We start from the raw sequence: 18,383 nt of genomic DNA, 5'->3' as shown, positions 1-18,383 counted from the left end.
ATTTTAAAAGCCAATGGCTCAGTTATTAGAAGAAATGGAAACGAAACGTCTATGGAGCTTTAGCAGCGTAGCCTCAAAATTTAGGTAAATCAAAACCGGATTTAACATTATATCATTCAATTCCACTAGAAATTGTATCCTTTGGAAGATACGCGTGTTTCGACCTCAATCTCAAACGCCCTCTGATCACAGCAATAGAGAAAGATAAAACTCAACAAGCTATTACGTAGCAAACCGATCCCCTGTACTAATGCCTCATTTCGTCCTCCATCCGACAGCGCTTTCGACTACTGCTTCCGGTGTCGACCAGGTCTAGACTTTCCGAGTCCGAGTCCATCGGTTCGCTGCAGTCGCCATCGCCATCACCCAGCTCGTCATGTTTCCGCTTGGCAGTTGCCATTTCGGCGGCATGTTTCTTACGCCATTTGGTACGCCGATTCTGGAACCACACCTGGAACGAAACAACAGGAGATAAAAATCAGTTAACACTCGTTAATTGCAGTTGAATGGCAGTTCGGCGAGCCAAGCCGGAGGGGCCGTAATTATCATTGCTCGAGCAGCCGTATCCGGCCAACTGACACCAACCAGGGCGAAATTTGGGGCGAGAGGGAAGAGCAGTTTTTTCGAGGGGTTGGTGGTGAATCTTGTCATGTCGTAAGACGGGACACGCGTTAAGTACACGAAACGCGCACTGGCTTTTTATAGCTCCATTATGGGCGTTTAATTACGCGCATAAACTGATGTTGGAACATGTCCAAAGCAAACTTGTTACAAGCATTTTGGCTATTCTTCCTGGCATAAGACAGTGTTATTTTCAGGTTTGGAAAAGTTTATTCAATGTAAGGACTGTGACGAACCATATTATAACGTAAATAATATTTTGCCAAATATGTAAGCAGTAACACTCGTATTGTTTAAGAGAGAAGAAATACAGTGTGGAAACGATATCCGTACAACTTATACACATAGTAGGCGTTTTGTATGAAGTGGAAGTATTTTGAATCATTTTTTATGGATTTCAATCCCGCACGGTATTGTTGTTAATTTTTCTATGAACTAATAATCTGAAATGAAAGCCCAGATTCCCCTCTCACGAAACGTCAAATGCAGCTCACCGTTTTTATGGCTGAAAAAGTGAAAAGTATTGTGTTCAAAGTAAACTGTTATAAAAAACCTCAGTCGGCGGAGCAGTTTTTTCCAGTGTTGATAGACTCACACTCAAAATCGCAATCAATACGCTCTCCCGTGAGAGCAAACTCATTAGAGATCTGCTTCGCAAATCTCACGCTTGAGATTTTGATGGAAAATCAACTCAATCAACTCAAACCGTAAAGAATGATTCAGTCGCAAAACCCGGCAAAAATTCGTGAAACCCAAATGTTGTTGTTTACGATAGAAAGGATTAACATAATTTTACCAGACTAACAAGAAATTATTGCCGTGTGTGAGTAAACTGTGGAAATACGAGACAATGAGTTAAAAAGGTGAATCAACTCATCCATGATTTTTTGACTGCTGAGTTGCATGATTGACAACTCACACATGAAAAATCTCAAGCGTGAGTTGTGAGAAATTGAGTTTTTCACAACACTGGTTTTTTCCAAAGTTGCAGATAAATCTAAGCAGAAGATTAATTATTCCTAATGTCTGCTACGTTTGCTGGCGTGAAATTTCACTCAGACGGCTATTTATGATTCGATGTGATGCAAACTCAATCATTTTTTGCTGAGAGGTTCATGTGAGGTTTTGAACAGCATGCGAATAATTAGTATAAACACAAAGTGGAATAAGAAAAAAACTCAGCAATCACAGAAAAAGAAGACCGTCTTCGCGAGTCTCGTCTCAGGTCCCATACATAACACGGCACCGCTTTAGCGTCAAATAGTGAACACGTGCATTGGTCCATAAAGGCTCCCCCAAATCAACGCATTTTTTTTCAGCAACAGCGACAAAAATGCCACGATTTCGTTGCGTCACTGCAAGCACTCTTTTATGGAACCATCTAGACAGACGCGACGAAAATCACTGCGAAATCACGTCGCTGCACACAAGAGTAATTTGGGTAAACCATGGCCAAAATTATTTTTTCCCCTAAATGGACTGCTCATACTTGATTATAGACTAAAAAACTGTTATAACTCAGTTAGGATTAATTTCGAACCGTTTCAGGACAATTATCCTCATATCAGTGTATAAGCCGTTGAAAACAAACAGTTTTTGAGTTCATTTTTGATGACCAATCGTTTGAATATTCTAGCAACAGATGGAAAATAGATTTGTACAGCATAATTTGATGCGCCTCTAGCTCGCCAAGAGGGTAAGCAATCGACGAATAATTAGAATTTTAACTGTTATTGGATATTCCAGCTCAAACATTTTTTGTAATTATTCTCAGAAATTTCTTTTCGGAATTCTTTTTGTTTTAAAAGAATATAATGCAATATTGCATTTGGAATTCATAAAATCAAATTTCTTTTTAATGAAATAATAAAATTGACTGGTACGTTTTATCTGAAACTTTTTCTCCATGCATTTTGCAAAAAAATATGTATGCCTCATTTGCACAAAAAAAAAATTGATCAAAAAATTTCGAGATATCACAAACGGATAATTTTGACTATAGATATTTTTTAAATGTGAATCGCGTCAACGAAACTAGGAGTAAGCCTAAGCCCTTAGAATTAATGAAAAAGTAGGCGAATATTCATAAGAATTTCTTCATAATTAGGCAGAAATTTTACAGCTGGAACAACTCCTATTTCCTTGAAAATAAAATCATGTTATTTATTGGTTCTTCTTCTTGGCATTAACGTCCTCACTGGGACAAAGCCTGCTTCTCAGCTTAGTGTTCTTATGAGCATTTCCACAGTTATTAACTGAGAGTTTTCTTTGCCAAAGTTGCCATTTTCGCATTCGTATATCGTGCGGCAGGTACAATTATACTCTATGCCCAGTGAAGTCAAGGAAATTTCCGTTACGAAAAGATCCTGGACTGACCGGGATTCGAACCCAGACACCTTCAGCATGGCTTTGCTTTGTAGCCACGGTTTCTAATAACTCGGCTAAGGAAGGCCCCTATTGATTATTTCATCCAATTTTCATGCACAACTTTCAAGTCCATTGAGAATCCTTTAGATACCCGTCATTTCTGAAATTTGGGACCATAAAACTCCATGAAAAGGACTTTACTGTCATTTTTTTCAAACGATGGCGTGTACGAACGTTGTTGACTTTTGTTGGTTCGAGTGTTGTGAAGATTTTTTTTTGCGTTGAAGAATGTTTATTTCTATGAAACTAATGTAAAATTCAAGAATCATGTACGGTACGATATAGACAAACATTCAAAAACAGCTAGAAAGTTTGTTAGGATGCCTAAACTACATCTCCAAACCAGATTTCACCATCAAAACTCGTACCAATGAGTATCATATTCGTATTCAGGGAGCCGGAATTCAGTATGTAGAGTAATTTCAAAACTCATAATAATCGCATTTACAAGTGATCAATTTCACCCCGAAATGGAATCCCCCAGTTTTTATTTGAGAGATTATTTTAAGCACCACATTTGTTAGAAAATTTCTGCACATGGGCCAGTGAGGTTTACCGTCGTACTTGTTTTCCTGTATTTAGTTGTTTGGCATTGCCAACATTAAAGAGAACAGATAAAAAACGGGAATAATTATTCATTTCAACCGAAATTACGATATTTCTGAAAACCTATTAATGTTACTTCAAATTCTCCCATATTTAAATTACATAGTTTTATAGACCTTCCTTAGCCAAATGGTTAAAGTGCGCGGCTACAGAGCAAAGGTATGTTGAAGGTGTCTGGGTTCGATTCCCGTTCGGTACAGAGTCTTTTTGTAATGGAAATTTTCTTGACTTCCCTGGACGTAGAGTATCATCGTACCTGCCACACGATATACGAATGCGGAAATGGCAACTTAGGCAAAGCAAGTTTTCAGTTAATAACTGTGGAAGTACTCATTGAACACTAAGCTGAGAAGCAAGCTCTTTTCCAGGGAGGACGTGATTTCAAGAAGAAGAAGAAGTTAAAAAACATGGAGTTTTAAACTATGCCACCATTGTGTCTCTTACATCAAAGCATCTCTTTTTATTTTAAAAATTTGCAAAATCTGATTTGGCGATGTCATGTGTAAAAATTGTGATATACGTTATTTATGAGATTAACAATTACTTAAGTCACTTATGCAAATGAAAGAAAAAGTTCTAATTATAATTTTCTCGTATATCACATTGAACAAACGCATTGTGAGCATGCATTTCAATTGGTTATAGATAGAAGGTTTTTGAAGAGCGGGCTAAAAATATTCGAAAAAAATGATAAAAAATTGATATTTTCTAAACGCTTAAAATTTCAAGTGCGGAAATATGCGGAAGAGTTTTATGCTGTAACTGATAGATAACATTTGTAAGTTTCACACAGTGGTCGAAACTTTGCCGGATATTGCCGTATAAGATAACTTTTTCAATACTGAAGTTTACGAAAAATGACTAAAAGTTCGCTGTGCAAAATTGCCTTGAAAATAAACAAATAAAAAATATTTTTTGCAAAATTTTATGCAGAAACTCTTGTTGTATTCATAAACAAAAAGTTTAGTAACAAATATTTGTTTGTTTTGGAAAAATGTCCACATGGAAACAATAATTCTGATTATATAATATATAAACATGAAAACACCATTAAAAAATCTGCTATTTTGAATTCTTTTAACATATTTTTCAAAGCTTTTTGACGTCTTTTCAATGTAGCCACAACATGCGGCATACTATTAGCTTTCTTTAAAATATATAGCGGGATCAAAAATCTCAATTTTTCAAAATCGAAATTATGGCCACGAATTTGTTCTAGGTGCTCCTCTGTGCGCCGGCCACATCCATACGTCATTGCTCCTAGAGAACGAGATCACCTCTGCATCTCCATGATTTTCACAGGCAGGAGATTTTTTTTTTTTTAAGACACGGACACCGTCTTCAGCCATTTAGCTGCACAGACTGTAACTTAACACTAGACAACGGACAAGCATGCTCCAGTGGCACAGCCGAGAAATATTCTTGACGAAAAGTTTCGACGGCTGAAGCGGGAATCGAACCCACACCCCATGACACGAAGCAATTATTGTCTGGCGGCACTAACCACTCGGCCACGAAGCCCACATGTACGATATTTCTCAGTAAAAGAGTTCAAAAGCTAAATATATGTAACTTTGTCACGATACAAATTTATGTCATCACAAACATGAAACCAGTTGGTAAACCATGCTCGACTGAAGTCACAATATCGGCATCAACACGTAAGAGCTGGGATAGAAAATCACTCCGATGACGTGCAAAAGCGAACTATTAGGCTTGGGCCTTCATGAAGCACTTCTTGTCACTGACTCTAAGCCTTTTTGTAGATAATCTAGAGCTTTGAAAAAGCCTCAAATGTCAATTTTTGCCTTGTAAGCTGGAAACAATATATTATTACCTAACTGCAAAAGACGTAGAAAATTTGCTTCTCAGTTTGAGAGCATACACAATTTTCATTAAGGACTTACTAGTGCAATGCCAATGGTCAGGTCGTTCCGTTCAATAATTGGTACGGAGAGCCTTCACTCCGCCCAAGATTAGTAACTTTCGCTGCAGCTACCTACTTTGTACGCAATGACGTCCGAAAGTACGACTGGATGCACCCGAAGCTCTGCAACCAAATAGACCACGTTTTGATGGACGGCCGGCATTTTTCGGATGTCATCGATGTGAGTAACTTCAGATGTCAAAACACCGACTCCGATCACTATCTCGTTGTCAGTAAGATTCGTGCACGATTGTCTACTATGGCGAACGCAAAAGCGCAGCGTTTCAATATTTAACGCTTATCAACACACGGTGTAGCAGTCGAATACCGCTGAATGCTTGATGATTGGATTGGATAAGGGGAACCAACGTAGATGACAACCTCAAAAATCTGCGGCAGTCTATCCACAAAGCGGTGAGCACAACTGCGCGAGAGGAGATAGGTACTACTCAGATACGACCTAGTAACGGTTGGTTTGATGAGGAGTGCCAAAAGGTGACACTGCCCTTTTATGTCGACTTGTCCTATGTTCTATGTGAACCTTATGGGTCGCCGGACAAATATTCGTAGAAAGGCAGGACAGATGAGAATATTGGTGCCAGGATGTTAGTGTCTGGTAGCCGACAGAATAGAAAGCGGTACAAGAAAGTGAGAGCAGCCGAAAAAAGAATGAACCGCAGAACAGTATGGAACAAAATGATATGCGGACATTTTACGAAACTGCCAACGGCGTGCGGAATAAAACAGCGCCGTCTCCAGTCATTTGAAATTATCATGAAGGTAACTCGATGACAGACAAAACTATGGTGGCTGCCACGTGGAAAGTGAACTTTGAGTAATTTGTTGAATGCACAATGGTCGGAAAAAAACGAAGTTTGGCCAAAACTAGTTGTTTCGCCTTAATCGATGAAATATGTAATCTGAATATGTTATTCGGTGTTTTTATTGTTTCAGAAGGGGTTGTTCACATATTACGTAATTTTTTTTTAAAGTTTTTTTTTTTACTAGAAATGCAATCAAATTTGGTTGAGAGCACAAATTTTGTTTGTATTTTAACGAGTTTGATCAAAATATGCATGAAGAGTTGTTAAATATATTTTATATCAACTTTGTATGAGAAATTTCGTCAAAATGTATGAAAATATTGAATTATTCAAATAGCTCTAACTTGCAAATCAGCAACTTTCTGCAAAAAATTTAAACGTTTTTTGTAAGATCTAAGGATACATTTTAAAGTGCAATATTCGAAATGGCGGCGACATGACGCGACAAGAGTTGTTTTTCATGTTCAAAATCATCAATATTACTAAAGTGTAATATTGAACAGTATTAATGCTTCAACCAAATATTTTTTACATGCTCTTGCTCGATAAAAGTGTTGAACCATAAGCTTTCAGATAGTGTGTAACTTTGGGAAAATATTGCATTCCTTAAATATGAATTTTGTACTTTATTTTATTGTTACTTTTTTCAATTTTTTGACTTCAGTCAGTTTGACGTCATAAAAGAGAAAGAAATTTAAATTTTAGTTCAATTTCAATTAAGAATCGTAATAGTATGATACATGAGGTATATTTTCAAAAGATAAAAACCATGAAAATCTCAAAAAAGTGTTTTGGTAGTTTTGGCCGCTCCTTTATATGGAGCCCGACCATTGTGGAATGGAGAGAACATTAGCGCGTCTGTGGACAACACCAGCTACGATGAACAATCTTTGGAGCCCCCGACGCTAGATGAGGTTAAAAAGGCAATCGGAGATTTGAGGAACAGTGGGGTAGTGAGCAGCTGTTTTCGTGAGGGCCGATCAATAATGGATCGAATGTTTACATTGCGACAAATCCTTGATAAGTTCCGGGAATACAACTTGTCGTCTCACCATCTATTTATTGATTTTAAGGCGGCGTATGATTCAGTGAAGAGAAAACAGTTATGGCAGATAATGATAAAACATGGATTTCCGACGAAGCTGATTAGACTGATCCATGAGTTTAGATGGATTGAAGCAAGGAGATGCACTTTCTAATTCGCGCTATATAAGACACTGATCTTAACCATCGCTCATGAATCCTGAACGTTAAAAAAGTATACCTGAAAGCGTTCGGGTGTTCTTGAGCGTAAGGTGATGTGAACAATACTCGGCTGTAAACAAGAAAATGGCATCTGGAGGCGCCGCATGAATCGTGAATTGTATAACGCATATAAGGGATTTTATTAAGCTAATAAAATTGCGGGGCTGCGCTAGGCTGGTCACGTGATACGAATGCTGAAAGAACGACAAGTAAAAATAATATTTCGTAGAGAGCCCGGACGTGGCCGTCGACTTCGCGGTAGGCCGCCCGTGTACACGATGGCTATTTGCAGTTGATGAGGGCTTAAGAGTACTTAACGTTCAGGGCGACTGGGAAGCGATTGGTTCAGGAGCCCAATGGAGGAGACTTATAGATTCAACGTAGCAGATTGTAGCCAATCAAGTATCAAGTAAGTAAGTCCAATTGAAAATCAAGTTTTTTCAGCAGTCAACAGTATTTGGCATGAATGTTTGATTGTTTAACTAAGAACCTTCAACTTTTCAACATACATTGCTCAAAAATTCTAAGTTATCTGTCAAATCGTAAACTTCGGAATATCAATCAGGATTGCAAGTCTGACAGACTTTCAGTAAAAGCCGATGGTGCTCAAGGCGGCATTCTTGGACCACATTATCTACATTGGATCATCCACAGCATATATCAAATTCATAAATGCAAATGAACATATTAGTTCTAGTTTTATGCATAACATAATTACTTGAAGAAAAATGAACGTAGGAATAAAATGGGTATATTTTCTTTAAACTAAAATGCTCCCAAAACTTTTACTTTGAATATTACTGCAAAAACTAATAGCTCTTATTTAAATCTTTCATGTAATGTTACGATGAAGTACTGTCATAATAAAAGGGTTTCTAATAAATTAGCCAGATGAAGCTAAGTATTAAGATTAAGTACCGTAAAACGGGGTAACTTTGATAGTTTTTTCGAAGAAAACTTGAATATTTTTGCATGCTGTTTCAAAGATTTACAATTTATATTTTTAAGACAAGTAGGGGAACTTATGTATTGTCGGCAGCCTAAGCAGCTAAACTTTTAAGAGGGCAACTTTACGCATAATAGAGCACAACAATCAACATCAGACACCTTAACTACACTTGAGCACTCTTCATTTGTTAACTATTATACACAAAACACTATTTTATTATTTTGATCTTCTATTTTTCCTCGCCAAAGTCACGAGGCACTTGTTCTTTTATTGGCAATGCAATTACTATTGTCGGCAACAAAAAAGTTCACTTCGGCAATCCAATACTGTTTTTGCGCAGTTTATGTATTGGTAACATTTCGTATTTGTTGACAAATCCTGAAATTAAACGTCACTCATTATGTTCTACTCGTTGAAAGGGCCAATGCAGAAAAATACAGACTACACTGAGAACAGAATTGCAGTTATAAATAGAATAGCAGAGAGTCAAATTGAATACACAACGCCACTAAATTTATGCAGACTAAGGCACCGTCCACAAATTACGTAACGCTCTAGGGGTAGGGGGAGTAAACTCAAACATATTTTTTTATCATTCAAAGACCGTTGCGGAGGGGGGAATGGTCGAAAATTGTACATTTTAACGTTATGTCATAAATAGAGGCTGCCTAATTTCGTTTTCATTTATTTTATTGAATATTTTTTGTATTCATCTCATTATGGCAGCATTTCGGCTGTAAAAATTGCCATGTCATGTTCTTGCAACAAGTGCGAATCCAGTCTAGAAATTGTAGCGTGACGTCATGGTTAATTGATTCATAATATTGCGCTCTGCAAGAAAATCCACGGAAAACGATTATCGGATTACTTGGATTTCAGAGTTGCGTTTGAATGGGTTACATGCATGCCCCTTTTCGCTGCTCACACTACTGTTTATTAGGGTGCGGCTCATTTTTCAAAACCTCTCAAAAAATGGCCTTCAGTGATGTCACTATAACTTCGGTAATTTCTAACCAATTTTGAAACTTTCAGCACCATTATCTTAAAAACTAAATTTATGAAAACTTTGTAAAATATCAAATTTGTGTAAAATCAAAACTAGTTTCAATAAAAAGTAGTTTACTCCAAATGCTTCCTCATTTTACTAATATAATATCTTTGTTTTACCATAACTACATGAATACTCAACCGATTCCAAATATTTTTGCATTGCTTAGAAGCTTACTTAATTAATTTCATACTTTTCATTCGACACATTTCACTAAAAGAAATTATTTGACCAAGTTATTCAACAAAAACTGCACAAAACCAACGAAAAACGTCAGTTTTTTTTAACTGTTGTCAGTTAAACAATATTTTTAAAGCTGAAACTGGTTTTCCTCATTTGATAAACCTTTGAAAAGGAGTTGTCAACAATTTTTAAATAATTTAGAAACAATAATTATTTGCTCATGTTAAAAATAGATATGCACTATTCAACTCGTAATTAAAACAAAATGCTTTACAAACACAAGTTTTATAGGAAAAATGTAATTTTTTGCGAAAAAACATAAGTAATCCAAAAAAAATCGATTTTTTCTTTAAAAAATCATGTTTTTGGGTAGTTTTTGTTACACAACTAAGTCATTTTTTAGAAACATATGTTGTATGAGCAGTATGGAAACAACTGTTTTTTGCTTCAAAAACATGTACAGTCGAAGCTCGTTATAACGACCACTTTAATAGTGACAAAAGCTCTCTATAGCGACATTTTTCGGTCCCTTGAAAAAGATTTTAATGTTATTACTATTCTCTATAACGACATTTCTCTATTACGACGCTCCCTTGCCATGTCGTTATAACAAGCTTCGACTGTACACATATTTGAAATAGGTTGAGTATTTATGCAGTTATGGTCAAACAAAAATGAATTTTCCAGTAAAATTAAGAAAAATTTCGAGAAAACTACTTTTAACAAAGATTTGTTTCGATTTAAGACAAATTTGATGTTTTACAAAGTTTTCATAAATTGAATTTGAAAATAATGATGCTAAAAGTTTTGAAATTGGTGAGAAATAACCGAAGTTATGGTGACTTCACTGAAGGCCATTTTTTATAACATGACAATTCACCTCCAAGACGCATGCGCCACCCCTAAATTTTTAATAGTATAAGAGATAGAATTTAAGTAAAGTACATAATATTAAGTATTCAGTCTGTGTGACCCGTAGTCAAAGACGGTGAATAAATAAATATATAAATCTTAATATTTTTGACTCAAACTTTGCGGTTTCTAATATGTTTTGAATTCATAAGAGCACACGAACTTTTGGTTTTGAGAACTTATGGAAAATAAGCCGCACCCTAGTGTCTATGCGCAAAAAATCGAAACAGGCTATTTTCACATTTTTTTACGTTCAGATTTTTCTCAGTGTATAGAGCTTAGTGACATTTGAACACACGTAGACTAGCATACGCTCGTCATACACAGTTTGTTTTTGTTTTCCTCAAAGATACTTGCACACACTTTCCAGACTCATCAAAATGCATATGGAAATATTACCCAATTTGAAATATTTACACCCGGTTTCTGGGTGTTTTTCTAGACTGAGTGCATATTGTTTTCCTCTAAGGTTCACAACTACATCTACACTAGGGCACTCATACCATTGGACGTGATAACCACTATGAGAAAATCAGAATAGGCCCTTTGCAAATCAATGCACTTATGACTTGACACAAAAACAACATCCTCTGATTGCCTGTAGAACAACAGGAGTGATGCCAAAATAGTTTATTTATTGAAAGACGTATATTTTATATGTTACTCAGTATGTTGAAGTTTATGCGCTCCAATCTTCAGATAAGGGAAGTATTGAAAGGCTCAATTATTACCAATACATGCTTTGTTGCCTAATTCCAATGCATTAATTAGTTGTGTTCGATTTTTTCAATGAATTTAAATTGTGAAAAAAAAATACTCCTCAATTGAATATGGTTTTCTGGCAACCTATTCCCGTAATAAAAAGTGATTGCTGAGGAAAGCAAAGTGCATTAATTTTAATTTGTGATTTAAAGCATAGAAAATCAGTATATTCGAGTGCTTTATAGACAAATCAAAAGTTTAAAAGTGCATTAGTGATCGGTGCGTAGTTTTTGTGACAAATTGGAATTGGAGCGGAGAATTGGACCTTTCAAAGTGGTGAGTTTTTCTTAAGCTGTTCTTGTGTTGTTTTATTCGGCAGCTCACGAATCACGATAATTTCGTAAGCATTTATTTCATTCAATGATAAAACCCATGTTATATCATATTTTTGTGAAAGATGAGGTTTACATGGAAGATTATAGTCTAAGAAATATATTGAGTACATTGAAGGTAACTCTTGTTTCGTAGATAAATTTTAACAAGGACGATAAGTTAGTGTTGCCGAAAATACCCTCAGGGTGCCGAAGCCATAATTTACCCTACTGGCATCCTAGCTATCGATTACAGTCGATAAATTGGCAAAAGATTCATTTTGAATGGATATATAACTTTTCATATAATCGAAAGTTGATTTTCTGTTTTGGGGTAACTTTGATAATCGAACAAAATCGAATAAATAACGAACATTTGTAGGGCATTGCATACCTCTAGGCGTATAACGTTATATGGAAATTTCTGACTAAGATTACAAAAATGGTCCCAGTTTGTGAATATGCTTTTCGCTAAGAGATTTGAGACCGTTTTCAAGTTCTATGATAACTAGGCTATCAAAGATAAGTGGCCAACTATTCAAAACTACATCAAATAGTGATCGTAGAACAGATTGTTTGTAAACGGTTTTAAAATGCTAAAATTGTGTAATTTTTTTAAATTCGTATAAAAAGCCTAAAATGTTCTTGATTCAAATGAAAACCACTCGTACATGAAGTGTCATACTAATATTCTTTAGTTTTGCATTCGTTTTGCTTAACTGATTAACAGAAATTATGATATTTCATTTAGTATGCGGTGGGTTACGCACTATCAAAGTTACCCGCATTATCAAAGTTACCCCGTTTTACGGTACCGTAATTTCGGGTGAAATTGATCATTTTTCACTGTTTTCTTGGTATGCTTCCTTAAATGTTATCACTACCATACAACTGAATGCAGGAAAACAAGTACAACGGTGAACCTCATTGGCCCATGCACCGAAATTTTCTAACAAATGTGATGTTAATGCCAAAAATCATCTCTAATTTTAAAAATCGGGGAATCCCATTTCGGGGTGAAATTGATCACATGTCAATGTAATTATTGTTAGTTTTGAAATTAACTTTACATACTTAATTTGGGCCTCCTGAATTCAAATATTCTTGCAAAATTCTTAACGAGACAATATTAATGGAAATAATCAATAATTACATTTCAAGAATACCGCGAAAAACGCCTAAATGTAGGCAAATTCCAACGGATTTCTATACTTTGTAGCAGAAAATCATTTGTTTCAACAAAACGAACAAATTGGTAAGAGTTTTGATAGTAAAATCTGTTTTGGAGATATATTGTTAGCATCCTTACAAACTTCCAGGTTCACACCATGTCCAAATCCTTGTTTAGAACTAGAAGTTTATGGATTCTATCAATTTCACACCAAACTTGATTCTGGAATTTTACATTATTTTCATAGAAATAAACATTCTGTAACACAAAAAACTTAACTATACACAAATATACATTATTTAAGACAAACACCGTTCATTTACTATAGGCTACAATGAATTTGGTGCTCTATTTGTAAAAAATAAAATCGCGTGACACGGTTATCATTTTCACCCTACTGATCAATTACACCCGAATTTACGGTAGCAAGATAAAAATTTAAAGTGGAAACTGGTGGGGCAAGATGAAATGCGAAGCTTTGAATATGATGCCAATAAATCTAAAAAGATGTTTTCTTCCCAAAAAGTTTGTTTTATACGTAACATTTTTTTTTAATTTTAATTTCTTAGCAAATTAAAATGGCTGGAGTAAAACGAAATGGCAAGGTATCATATTAAAATTTAATACTATGATACCTTGCCATTTCGTTTTACTCCAGCCATTTTAATTTGCTCGCATGTACCTTATAAAAAATATATTTTCCAATTGCTAATTAATCACAGAAAATAGAAACTTTGTCGAAAGAACAAACTTTTGATCTACAAACAAATTTTAAGGCCATCCATATTGTATAGTGTTCCAAAATGAACTAGCTGTTTTATTTATGGAAGGAGGCTTTACAGAGAAAGATATAATACAGCTGATTATATTTCTTTGATCATTGATGATTTAGATAGAAAACAATGCTATTATATGTTTAAATTTAAACTAATAAAAACCGTATGACGTTCATTTAAAACCCTACAAATGAGATAGTAAGCGTGAGTAAATTCAACTTGTGCTACAATAATTCTGAAGCATATTTTCAAATAACAATTACATTCAAAGAATGGAAACACAGGTCGGAGTCATCTAGAACACGATCATCCGCAGTGTATATCAAATTCATGAAAACAAATGAACATTATTTTTATTTCATACATAATATGATTATTTGAAGAAAAAAGGACGTAGTTAGGAACAGCTGGAGCTGTTTTACATAATTCATCTCGATTATTGGTTGTATACGATCAAAATAATAAATTGAAATTAAAATGCATATAAACATTTGTACATAATATGATCAGTTGTACATCATTCTTGTACTTTATTGATTGTTCATAATAATTCTTGCAAATTATTCCAAAGATCTGAAGATACAATAAAATGTTACCCAACCCTTAAAGTATGAGCAGCAACAGTCCTCACAGAGTTCCTTCAAGACTTCTGGTATATTTTGGATAAGTCTATACAGTTATCGGCGAAAATAAGATCATTTTACCGTTTTCCATACAAAATGACCAAGTTTGGTGACTTGAATCTTGGCTCCTAGGGCTTCTAGAGCATGGACTGACCGCAACTAGGAAAAAACTTGAAATTTTTGCAGTGAAAAATTCACAGTATTTGATCATTTACTTTAAAATTATCGCAAATGGCCCATTTTGTAAATGAGGATAAAATAATAAAAAATATTTTCAACTATTTTTGAAACGAAAGGATCTAGAGCAATATGCCCTTTGTCAGAAATGTTTGATTTAATAAGAGAAACAAGCACATAGAAAAACAAAATTCTGTAAAATTCATACTTTTCAAAATATATCAAAACCAAAATTTTTACATTTTTTTCAATATGGCACATTTGCGAAAACTTCAAAGTGTGTGATCAAAATTGTATGAGTTTTTTACTGTACAAATTTCCTAGTGGCGGCATCTTTCGAAACATTCGCTTAGAATTTGAGCGAAAACATTCAATGAATGCTCGTAGCACAAAAAAGCCAATTGTAATATTTAAGAAATTGAAAATCATTAGCTAACAATTAATTCTATGGAAATCTGTGAAAGATTTATCACTCCTAAGCACGATTTCGATTAATGCATTATGACACTAACCGTATGACGAAAAACAAAATGTTTTCGTATAAGGGATCGTCCATAAACTACCTTAGTTACGTCTCACATAAAGAATTGGTATAGAGAAATGTTCAAATATTACTTCACGCAAAATTCTGCATTCTCCATCCCCCTTCCCTAATGGCCCACTTTTTGTATGGATATTTCGATAGTTTTTAATGGATCATGACGTATCCATGAGTCCCCTTGCCCCGCTAAAAGAGTAATGCAATTTATAGACAAGCCCTCAAGTCAACATAGAAATTAATATTTTCTATGCTGGTCAACATATGTTTTGTCTTCTCGAGACTGCTTTCTAAGAATTATTTTTTGCTACGTCACTGCATCAAACAAATGAAAAGAGATTTGAGTGTTCCATGGCAAATTTTATTTAATTTTTGGAGGTTCGATTATCTGGAGGGAAGAAAAATCAATAATCGAGTTCGACCTGTAAAAGTTACAGGACATTGAATTTTCCAAATTTAGTTCGACATAGTCCTTACATTTTTGTAATACTATTTAGACTATTCAGTAGTCTTTCATCGTGTTCAAATATAACGGTTCTGACAAGACTGCCACCGAAAAAGAAATGAACAACGCGGGTTACCCAGAGCGGCCTTGAACGTGCCAAAACCGTACCACGAAGCCATCATGTTTATCGTGGCCATCATCATAATCATCGAAACGTTTAATCCGATTACAAAGCAGCTTTAATTTAGAATTCCGCAAGTCAAACGGCACCGGAACGAAATGCGGGGCACCGAAGCCGACGGGACGACTGGCAGGCGGGCGCAAGATCCTAATGCAAAACCTCAACGAAATAATGATTTTTAAGTGCTTTATTATTATAGCCCAAATTAGGTTGAGGAAATCAAGCACAGCAGCGTTCCAGCGCGAGTCGCTTTGCCGAGGTTTCAAACGTAAGGAAACGAACACGAAAAAACAGTGGAAGCTGTTTAGACGAGAATAGTCGTCTGATGGCTCAAGAAAAGGGGCATAAGGTAAGGAAGGATACCAGGCCAGCAAGCTCTTGTTTCGTTTTCTGTTCCCTGTTCCCTTCCGTTAACAAACGGCGAAGCGATTGGAAGTGCAAATGCGAAACACTGGAAGGTCATAAATAACGAGATTATAAAAACTAAAGAAGAGATTTATGATGGCGAGTGAGAAGGTTGGAAGATGAAAAAACAAACAGAATTATCAAATAAAAACAAAACCAATGAGCAGAACTGTGGTGTGGTATCCCAACTGTTAACTCAACCAGATTTCACTTTATGTTGGTAGACATGAGGATGCAATTGCCAGAGTCGTATATGGAGAAAATAATGGTGCAGCAGGTTGGAAATGACATGTCCAGATGTGAAGAAGCGTGGCTAAATGCAATTGAGTTTACAATTATCTGCAAGGAGTACAGTTGGGTCAAGAAGCGTGGTGCTAGCTTTCGACATTTGGCAGCCCTCGGTGGCCCCGACACTCGAATGCCAAGACCCAAATGTTAAATAGTCTGGAATGGTTTAGGGACTAAGTGTTTAGAAACAAAACGTCGTGTTGGGGGGTAGTTTCGGACTTCGTTTTTGCAGCATGTCTTTTAGGAGTTAGACTGAGCTCAAAAGCTGTAATTCATATTTCGTATGATATAAACATGATTGATTCGAATTCATTAACTTATATTCTACTTACAATTTTGGTCGAACAACAATTTCACCTACCAACCAACAATTATAATTTTAGAATTCAATTTAACTCTTCCTTCTTCATGACTTGCGAATAATGGTTTGAGGATTTTGACAATCAAGCTATCACCACGCTTCGACTCAACTGCTGTCAAGTGAACGCAGCTGTTCGGCTTTATCAGACAGTGGCGTAGTGCCCCCAACATCCCCCGACCCGTAATGCTGGACAATGGTCTCCGTTTGTCCTGCTTTACCAAAACCTTGTTGCGAACTCTTATCCTGGATGTCCAAGATCGCAATCTTCGAAGTGGGTCTCCGTAGAACTCCTGTTGGAGTCTTGACGTAGGCCTGCTAAACTCGTCCATCGCATTCTTTCACCACCGACAATACTCGTCCGCGTAACCATCCATTTCTGGTAGATTCATCTACCACAATTACAGACTCGCCCTCCCTCAAATCTCTGGCGTCTTCAAACCACTTTGGGCGACCAGCAATAGTTGGCAAGTACTCCTTTATCCAGCGGTACATAAATTCATCCACTAGACAGCTCATTACCGCAAAATTGTTGCGCAGAGCATCCTGCCGCTCCATGCGTGGCTCTGGACGCTGCGTCACTCCTTAAGAGCTGAGCAGGAGTAAATGATTAGGAGTTAAAGCTTCCTGTGAAGCATTCTCCAAAGGCATGAAGATGAGTGGGCATGTATTGACCACTCCTTCGGCTTCAACCATCAGACTCAACAATGTCTCCTCGTCAGGGTTTCTGGTAATCGACAGTGCAGTGAAAGCAACCTTTACGGAGCGAACCAGTCGCTCCCAGGATCCACCCATATGCGGGACTGACGGTGGATTGAAAACTCACTTTGTGGTGGCTTTGGTGAACACTGCTGACAGCTTATCGTTCATCTGCTTCATCTGTTCTTGTAGCTTCCGGCTGTTACTCAATAAGTTCGTCCCGTTGTCGCTCCAAATTTCCAGCGGAGAACCGCGGCGTACTAGAAAACGTCGAATAGCCATCTTGTAGAGAGCGAGTGTGCGATCTCTAAATGCACTGCCCGAATGGTAGGACACGTAAACAGGGCCACCCACCTCTTTACCAATGAACGGTCAACTTTAACTTCAATCGGACCAAAATAGTCCAAACCAACGTACGAAACTGGTCGAACGAAAGGGCTCAACCTTGCTTCTGGTAGAGGCACCATTCGAGGAACAGAAGGCTTCGCTTTCTTTAATTTGCAGTGCATACAGAACTTCGTAACTTTTCGCACCTGTTTTCGCAATAATGGAACGTGGAATCGCTGCCTCACTTCATGGACGATGGTTTCGTTGTTTCCATAGAGATAGGTTCTGTGAAACCAATCCAACAAAAGGTTCGTCAGTGGATGGTTTTTTGGTAGAACAACCGGGAACTGGACGTCGAATGCTAGGAATTCAGCTGCACGAAGTCGAGAGTCCATCCGGATCACGCCGTGTATGGATCAACATGGCGATAATTTGTAGATGCGATTCGACTTCAACAGTTTCACTGACCGATTGTCATCGGTTGTCTTCTTCAACAAAGCCACTCCATCAGGAAAAGCGTTCTCTTGAGCCAAACGCCACAGGCTGTTCTGAGCTTTGTTTAGCTCCTCTCGTGTAAGGT

The 18,383-nt window shown here is 36.6% G+C and overlaps 1 protein-coding gene across 1 annotated transcript in view; it reads right to left on the bottom strand.

Moving 5' to 3' along the window:
* Positions 1 to 247: 247 nt before the first annotated feature.
* LOC5563987 (homeobox protein Nkx-6.1) overlaps positions 248 to 18,383 on the bottom strand; it is a 175,818-nt gene continuing 157,682 nt past the window's right edge. Inside the window, exon 5 of the mRNA XM_021850733.1 lies at positions 248 to 451. Within this exon, the coding sequence (XP_021706425.1) occupies positions 248 to 451 (204 nt within the window). The remainder of the gene's footprint in view (positions 452 to 18,383) is intronic.

Source organism: Aedes aegypti, chromosome 3 (genome assembly GCF_002204515.2).
Source record: "Aedes aegypti strain LVP_AGWG chromosome 3, AaegL5.0 Primary Assembly, whole genome shotgun sequence".
NCBI classification, from domain to species: Eukaryota; Metazoa; Arthropoda; class Insecta; order Diptera; family Culicidae; genus Aedes; species Aedes aegypti.
The sequence above is the reverse complement of the archived record's forward strand: the minus strand, read 5'-3'. Positions and strand labels throughout refer to the sequence as shown.